This window comes from Sebastes umbrosus, chromosome 8, assembly GCF_015220745.1.
Source record: "Sebastes umbrosus isolate fSebUmb1 chromosome 8, fSebUmb1.pri, whole genome shotgun sequence".
Classification (NCBI taxonomy): domain Eukaryota; kingdom Metazoa; phylum Chordata; class Actinopteri; order Perciformes; family Sebastidae; genus Sebastes; species Sebastes umbrosus.
The window spans coordinates 6,196,006-6,204,973 of NC_051276.1; the positions used below are offsets into that span (position 1 = coordinate 6,196,006).

The 8,968-nt window shown below is 41.0% G+C and overlaps 1 protein-coding gene across 1 annotated transcript; it reads right to left on the bottom strand.

Annotated features, from left to right (window-relative positions):
• LOC119492357 (potassium voltage-gated channel subfamily V member 2-like) lies at window positions 1-4,236 on the bottom strand. Its single transcript, XM_037776733.1, has 2 exons — window positions 2,779-4,236; window positions 1-1,319 (listed from the first exon to the last, which is right to left on the bottom strand). The coding sequence occupies exons 1-2, from the start codon at window positions 4,111-4,113 to the stop codon at window positions 1,062-1,064; spliced, it is 1,593 nt and encodes a 530-aa protein (XP_037632661.1). The 5' UTR covers window positions 4,114-4,236; the 3' UTR covers window positions 1-1,061.
• Between the last annotated feature and the right edge of the window lie 4,732 nt (window positions 4,237-8,968).

Here is an 8,968-nt window from a genome sequence, read left to right on the forward strand (position 1 = left end):
TAGAACACATTTTCATTTACATATCTTGAGGTCAAAGGTCAAGGGACCCCTTTGAAAGTGTCCATGCCAGTTTTTCCTTGCCAAAGTTCAGTTTAGAGCGTTATTTAACCACCTTCGCGACAAGCTATATACATATGAGGTGATACCAACTGACTCCTTGGGTTTTCTAGTTTCATATGATGCCAGTATCTTAACTCTAGCTTTAAAATTGAGCCTGCTACAACCTCTGAAAGATCGTTTGCGTTAATGCGTTAAAGAAAATTAGTGGTGTTAAAACAAATTTGCATTAACGCGTTATCGCGTTACCTTTGACAGCCCTAGTAAGCACATTCCTTATATTCTTGTTCCAACTTCAATGAAGCCACATGATAACTATAGAGAGAAATATCCACATTTGCGCAGCTGCACAATTACATAATATAAAAATATTGTAGATGTGTTTTGCATCACTTTATACATGTTTCCCGAAAATTCCACCTGACATATCTGATACAGTCAATTTGTAAACTGAGATCTTCTGTTGGTTTTGAAGAATGCTTATACACATGATTTTAATTTGTAATGATGGACAGAAGAGCTTATCACTGAAAAGGAAGCCAGTTTTGTGTAATTTCTCTGTATGATAATAGAAATATATGTTAATAAGAAGGCTAAACTACTTGTGGATATTCCTTTCATCTTTTTGTATTTTTCATTTTTGACTGAGAAATTTAGTATGTATAAAATATCTGTATACAAAAAGCAAATATTTTAAGAAATCAGTCAGTCATACTGATTAATTTTCTCCCCCTTGTTGTTGCCATGTTGTATTGCAAATTCCTCCCCTAAGCAGTTGTCCTTTTCACTACTAATTGGCTTGGAGAGGGTGTAGATAGGCATGTGCTTGTGTGATCTCTGAAGCTGCCAATTTACTGGAATGCATGGCCAGATGTGCCACTACTGGGGGTTGAACCCTCATCATTTGTCGCTGTTCCATCTATTACTCCCCATCATATACAATTTGGTTTGCACAGTTTCACAATCAAGCATATTGTTTCTTTATAAAAAAGACACGTAAGATATCAGGGTGCGGGACTTCCAAAGCAATGGTTGAAACTGTTCACTGTTCTCTGCGAAATTCTCATCTTCCCTCGATTCTTCACGCAGGATGTGTACTGATTGGACTTGAGTTTGGCGTAATAGTCTGAGAACTTGTTGAAGAGGATGGAGATGGGCAGGCCGTTGAGGATGATTCCAAAAGAGATGCAGACGAAAGCGAAGCAGCGGCCCAGCATGGTCTCTGGGTAGATGTCTCCGTAGCCCACGGTGGAGATGCTGACCTGCGGGGGGAGTGAGGACAGCAGTCAGTCGTGATGGAGAATGAGAATGACTCACAAACCTTACCAGCAGGTTCAGTCAGGGTCCTGTTTAGTTGACCTGTGCTGATCCATGTGGTCAATTGGGACATTTTGCCTTTATTAGACAGCAAAGTAGGCAGTAATAAAAAGCATAGGGGGATCAGATTAAAATTGGGAACCAGGACATCCCCAATAATAATGAAACAGAAACAAAGTATTAACAGAACACACTGCAACACTGTGACTATCAACCAGTCCTAAGTCTGGAGTTTATGGTTTTCAGCCTATCATGTGGATTGAGTAAGAGTTGTCTGGACTTCCATGTCTCCTCTTAGTGTTGGAAATTGTTGGTAGTCCAAAGGGATAAAAATAAAAATGACCACTTATGTTTACAAGCAAAACCAGCTGTATAATAATTAGGCCTACTTGGCATTCATTAGGACCGACACTTCCACGAATACTATTCAATTGCTGAACTTTATTATCACCAACAAAGTTTCACATCAGGAGAACCACATCCTTTTTCTGTATCTTTTCTTGAACATGCATTAAATTCCATTAGATTTGCCTGTTGAAATTCTAGACACATCACAGTTGTATCCTGTTATAACAACATTATATAGCCAGTCATCACACTGTGTGGTCATTAGTCTTGCTCTATAGTCTTTGAAAAAAGTAGTAGTGGAAGTTTCTCACTGAGTTTTCCTTCTTCTTCTCCTTTCTGCTCATTGCCTCACAGTCTGACTGCGTTGCACCCTCTGTTGAGAGGGTTACTTTAAGTGAGAGGCCCTGCCTACTGTCTCACCCCCATGGCCAAAGTGTATCAAAAAATGCTAATAACCTTTCCAAAAAGTTTTGTGAGAATCCATTCATGGTTTTTCCTGCTAACAGTCGGCAGGGAAACTGATCCTGAAGCTTCTGCTTCTGTCCGTATGAATACACCAGCAATCTGTAGCAGTGCTCAAAGCTCTCTTCACTATAACCATTGCTATCATTCAGAGGATTATCATTTCCTTCTCCTGGATTAGTAGTAAGATTCTACCACTTTGTGGACGGGTTTATTCATGGCAACAAGCAGCGGATCAAAGGTTTGTGTTAACAGTTTAAATCAAGACATGAAACAGGTTATTCCACCCTATAAAACCGACCAGGTAACCATGAATAAATCAGTATATATACTACACAAATATACAATCTGTGGTTTGAATGTTCCCATTGACCATGCAAGTTACACATACTGAAGGATGAGGTGACACAACCTGCAGTAGAGCTGATCTCATTGTGTTGTAAACCAGGTAGTGCTGGAGCGTAATCTAATAACATTACACTGTTAACTCATCATTCAGGGACTTTGTCAGCATTAAAGAACTGTGATCGTTCTACTTTATAGTCTTGCCCTGCTGGTCTTTTACACTATAACATTTTACAAAGATGTACTTACTGCTGCCCACCACCATGCCGCAGGAATGCTGGTGAAGTTTGTTTGCGGCATGTCATGCTCCACGGTGTAAACCATGGCGGAGAAGCTGAAGATGCCCATGGCGATGAAAAGGAAGAGGCAGCCCACTTGCTGGTAGCACTGACGCAGAGTGAAGCCAAACGCCCGCAGGCCCGTGGAGTGGCGCGCCAGTTTCAAGATGCGAAAGATTCGCATCAGTCTACTGATCCGCAACACTTGGCCCAGCTTTCCGACCTGACCCACCGCCTGCATGTCGGCCTCGTGCTTCATGTAGTTTTCATGGTTGTCAAAGAACTCCAGGGTGGCCTGCACATACTGAGGCAGGATGGCGATCAGGTCCACGGTGTTGAGCACGCTCCTGCTGAAGGACTTGAGGTCAGGGGTGGACACCAGACGGAGCAGGTACTCCATGGTGAAGAAGGCGATGCACATGGACTCCACGTATTCCCAGTATGTCTTACCACTGAGCTGACCTTTGTGAGTTCTGTATTGCATCTCCTCCACTGTGTTGAGAGTCATGGCCACCAGGGAGACCAGGACAAACAGGCTGGAGGCCACTGCCATCAGCTTGGCCTGGATAGACGAAAACGGCATCTCCATCAAATTCCAGATGGCTCTGCGCTGCTGGCCAAAGAACATGTCTTGAAAGAGCTCCTCGTTCTCCTCGATCTCCACCTCTGCCTCCAGCTCCCTCTGGATCTTCAGCTGCTCGTTCAGCTCGTCCTGCCTCTCTTCGAAGGAGATGCGGCAACAGCGGTGGGTGTTCTTGATCCTCACACCCCAGTAGTTGATCTCCTCCAGGAAGTTGCGGGGACACAACTCGTCCTTGATCCACAGCACGCCAGTCCTGTAGAAGTTGAAGATGCTGTGGAAGACGTCTGGGTCCCTGTCAAAGAAGTACTCATTGTTGGTCACAATGTAGTCATCGCACAGGTCCAGCTTCATGTTGTGGTCCGTGCAGGTGGCAAGTCGTCCTATTCTGGTCTTGGGATACTTGGCAGCCATCTTGTAGGCTATCTGGTAGGGCTTCCCCCCTACATTGATGTTGATCATGTAGTTCTTCTTGGAGGGCAAAATGTGCTTGGAGATGCCGTACAGAGCATTGTCATCTTCTTCATCTTCATACTCGGCATAAATGTCGTAGATGTCCCTGCTCAGCTCGTGCATGGAGTTCCATGTCTTCACACAGCTTTCCTTGGCTAATGGATAAGCGATCTCCGAGGGTCTCCGATTGACGTCTGAATCTGAGACTTTGTAGTTTGGGAAGAGACTCTGTCTCCTGTTCCACAAGTTGGCCACCTTGCTGGTGCTCCCCATGTCGATCCCCCCCAGACTACACAGCAGACAGAGCACTCAGACCAGCCAGCATTACTGCCGTCTAATACCCCCTTCACCTAAGCGTGGAGGACATGAGCAGGATGCCTCATGGCCCCATTAATGTTGCTGACTGAGAGGATCCGCGTGCTTACAGGACATCTAAATACCATTATCCCCTGCTGAGCTGCCTGGCTGACATGAGGTTGGCTGTGTGGCATATCTCAACAAATGCCCCTCATGAATTCACCATCTTTTAGTTGATAAATGTTTTATGATATGATGTTTATAGTACTTACAGATGATTTTGGTGATTTAAAGACAGAATAGACAAAAATCAATATTGCTTTCCTCACATTTATTTATGAATGACACTCTGCCATACATTAATCTTTTTTCAATCCCCCCAGATTACTCAAGGAAGTCATATTGGACGGCTATGATTGGAAGACACCATTGCGTGTCTTGATTTTTTTTGTTTTTGTTTGGTGATGAATTTCTTTTACTCTTTTACTTTTAAAATACTATCCTTTTTTTTATTTAAGTTTAAGTGTCTTTTTCAAAATACAATAAATAGTTCCTGTTGGTTATCATTGTGCAACACTTTAAGATTCTGATACTGGAGAGGAACAAAGGAAGGCTGGTGGATACATAAAAGAGGATAAAGGCTTTAAGCATTAGCCTACTTCCTGATTCGGAGGGGGTGCAGGTTTCTTCAGAAGTTGAAGTAGTCAAGGCCACGGACATTAGAAAATAATCTTTTGTTGTTATATGAGACTAATAAGGTTGTTACATGTCATTCAAAAACATGATCTTAACTAACAGGCATAGTGATTTAACCAGATGGAATAGGAAACATAACTTTGCTTGCAACTGAATCCTCTTATTGGATATCAGATTATTGTCCCGCTGATTAACAGTGCCGCCAGACCAGAGATGACGTTCTGCAAGGCCAATGACCGAAGACATTATGAACCGTACAGTATATTAAAGCTGAAGTAGGCAGGTTGGAGGAAATATGATACTTTTTTTGTTTTTTGTTGATAAAACAGTTGCAATATCCTGACAGTAGTGCATGAGACAGGTTTTCTGAAAAAAAAATCATGTGCCTCTGTGTCCTCCGGTGCTCCTAATGGCATCTGCAAGATTTCACAGACCGGAGGAAAACAACCAATGAGAGCCGAGCTGGAGCCTGCCGTCTCTGAGCAGCTGTCAATAACTCACAAACTCTGATCAAACAGTCAAACTAGGCAGCGCTGATCAAACATGAATCAATATTCCATTACTATAATGCATTTCTCGTTTAAAATGTTCTCAGAAACATCTTGTAGTGTACTGTTTAGCTGTAAAATGAGAAAGTTTGTGACCCGGCCGCCATGTTGAGATCAGTTGAGGAAATACCAAGCACCGCCCACCAACCGGAGCAAACTTTCTCGTTTACAGCTAAACAGTACACTACAAGCTGTTTATGCGAGAAATAAGCATTACAGTAACATAATATTAATTCACATTTGATCAGCGCTGCCTAGTTTGACCGTTTGATCTGAGTTTGCTAGTGATTGACAGCTGCCTGTTGAATGAACAGCCAATAGGAACACTCTCTCTCTGAAATGATCTGTGATTGGCCAAAGATGTTTTAAAGCCTGAAAACAGAGCCATGAGGAGGAGCAGTAGTCTAGTTTTCTCTCATAACACTTGAATTACAATATGCTGAAAAGTAATTATGGAATTTTTGCCCAATGATGCCAAAGATATTAGGCCTACTGCCGCGTTAACCTGTATTTACTTTCCTGGTGCCAACCACCTCTGACTAGTTAAAACAATTAAGGATTTAAGTTGTTAAAGCAGTGACATTTAAATAGAGCTACCAGACTTAAGCTATAGTCTTGTTAGTGTAGTGTGTCAAGAGAACAAGTGGTGAACTGGATTTGTCATGCAAGCCAAAGGGGCACACCGGAAAAAAGAGGCCACAGTAAAAAAAAAAAAGGAAATGTCTATATGATATAAGATATGATATAGGCCTACTGAATGACAGTGTTTGTAATGACTACTAATTTGCCTTTTAAAGTGAGACTATGGAACTTTTGAAAGAAGAAATAATACAACCCTCCTCTTATGGTACATGTCCACAGGGGTGTTATTTATCGCGAGGGATCGCTTCGCTTCCCAGCACTGGACGCTCGATGGGCTGCCACTAGACACAAGGCACGAGGCACCTGAATAGACAAACACTTTCCTTTGTGGGCTGCTGCTCCCAGTTTTCAGACCGGAACCAACATGGCGGCTCGTTTGGAAACTTTCTTCTCTTATATCACAAAAATACTAGAAATAAGCCATGCAGTTGCTAAATCTGTCCTTATATTGGATCGACAACGGTTAGTTTAAAAGTTTCGGGAGTTTCCAGAGGCAGCGAGTTGCGTCGGACGCCCCTGGTTTGCATAAAGTAGCCTAGACCTCAACTTTATGCAAATGAGGAACGGCCAACGTGACGCCCCTTCTCTTGAATCGTGCCGCCACGCCACCAGAATGCATTGTAGGGCTGCTTACATAGACAATGAATGGGAAGTGTGGAAAGGACGGAGGCTGTGGACACGTACCTAGCTAATGTTAGCAAACTTTAGATATTGTATGTATGTAACATTACTGCATCAGTTAGCTGTCTTTATGACTCGTCTCTTGTGCTTCATTTTAACATGTCATAGATAGAATTTAAAGCAAGACATATGCAACTTTTACTGAACAGCAGCCACTGTGATCCCTGCGATAAAAACATTGAAATATCTAATTGGTAACGTAATAACTCAGGCTGTTGTCAAAGTAATGCACTGTAATTCGTATGTATCCCACAAAATCAGTCTGTATGTGACAAATGCTGCGTAGGGAGGAACTTTGAAGGAAGGATGGGTGTGTCAAAAAACACCGGACTGTTCCCCAAGAGAACAGTGTTCATATCCTGTGTGAAACCAGAAGTCAACAGTGATTTATTTATCACGTAACTTCCATACTTGAAGCAGCAGTGGGTAGAATTGGAGCAAATAGGATTTTTAAAAGTTATCTGTTAGTTATCTGAAAAAAATCATGTGCCTCTATGTCTTCCAGTGTCCTCCGGTGCTTCTAATGTCATCTGCAAGATTTCAAAAACATTCTACTGCCTCTTTAACTTACGCTACTTCCGGAGGTATTTTAAACCCAACCACGATTTTTTCCTAAACCTAACTGAGTAGTTTTGTTGCCTAAACCTAAACAAGTCCATCTTTTCCTAAACCTAATTAATAGTTTAGTTTCCTAAACCTAACCAAGTTGTTTCCTGTGAAGACGGAAGTTTATTTTGAAAAGACTGGAGCGGAACTTGACACGTGCGTCATGTGCTGCTGGGCATTCATAGGAAAACGCACGGAAAATTAGGAATAATATTTCATAAGTTATCATACGAACCGTTGTATGACAATATGTCAAATAACTAACAGATGATATAACTCCTTAAAATATCATGAAATATCACATATAGTGGGTCAAAAAGGTCCTAGATTCACCCTGTCTGTGGCAGCAGAAGGTCAGACAGACTTGATAGACACCAAGTAAAGTTTGTTTCAAACAAGTCAAATTACATTACAAACTAAAAAATTATAGGTGGACAAAAATCAAATTGCTTTTTGATGCACTAATTACTACTCAATGGCAGCCACCCATGCAGTTCTTGGCTTCATATAAGTCTTACTATTATGCAGAAGAGAGAAGTAAATTTAGATTTGGATTCAACATTTTTTTCCTTATTGATCCAGTCATAGTCCAGGAAGCAGGATTGTAAAACAAAGCATTAATGGATATCTCTATACTAGGATTAATATCATCCTGTCAGTCACTATTCCCTGCAAGATTTACGGATCAAATTTAGCAAAGTCCCTTCAAAGCTGCTTAGTAGGAAACAAGAATTTAGGTTATAATCCGCTTTTTAAAGCCTCACATACATTCTCTGTTACAGCTGGGAAATCCAAACAGATTGTTCAGTTACAATAAATGCTAGTCTTTAACCTGACCTTTGCTGATGTGATTACACACATGCAGGGTTTGCTCAAAATAAGTAGACATAGGGCATTCTTATTTTTTGTTTTCTCAACTAAATGCATTTCCCTTAAAACATCGTCAACATTTTTTCAATTATGATCAGCTGAAATATGCATGTTATACCTCATTGTACCTGTATGTATAACATACATATTTCAGCTGATCATAATTGAAAATATGGGCATGTTTTAGGTCTTACAATCAAGGTCAACAGTAGATGTCACAAGGAAGTGGTGTACATCATCTGAAAGCTGGGAACCTGAAGAGTAATTTGAGATGCTGCTCAGCACTGTGTGTCAAGTTGTTCTAGTCATAAATATCTAGAAATAAACATGAATGAATTCATAAATTAATTAATCACAATAAATTGTTAAAGTGTATAAGGGCTTAGAACATTATGATAGAAGTATATGATGGCTAATGCATGCTCACTTACAGTATGTCTCAAACGTTGTTGCAGCAATTTTCGGGTTGATACCATATTTTACACAGATCTGGTGCTAAATTTAACAATTTTTTATCACTCGAGAATTGATTGAAATTATCAATAACCCCTCCAAAATACCACATTAAGACACCAAGACCTTGAGGCACACCATAGTAAAAGCCATGCTATGATTTGGTATCAAACACTTTTGACATTTGGAGATTTCTGCAAGAATTTTATATTTCGGCAATTGGATGGCGAGCACTTCTGTTGTGTAAACTGCTCAGAAACCCCCTTATTATCAATCTAGCTAGGAAAGGCATACATTCTCTGAATTCCCTGTCTGTAGTTTGTGGCTGTAAAGCT

Excerpts from the sequence above, each read along its gene's own strand:
- LOC119492357 (XM_037776733.1), bottom strand. The coding sequence starts at position 4,113 with ATGGGGAGCACCAGCAAGGTGGCCAACTTGTGGAACAGGAGACAGAGT. Across the intron at positions 1,320-2,778 it reads CGGCATGGTGGTGGGCAGCA|GTCAGCATCTCCACCGTGGG; the intron begins GTAAGTACATCT and ends CTCCCCCCGCAG.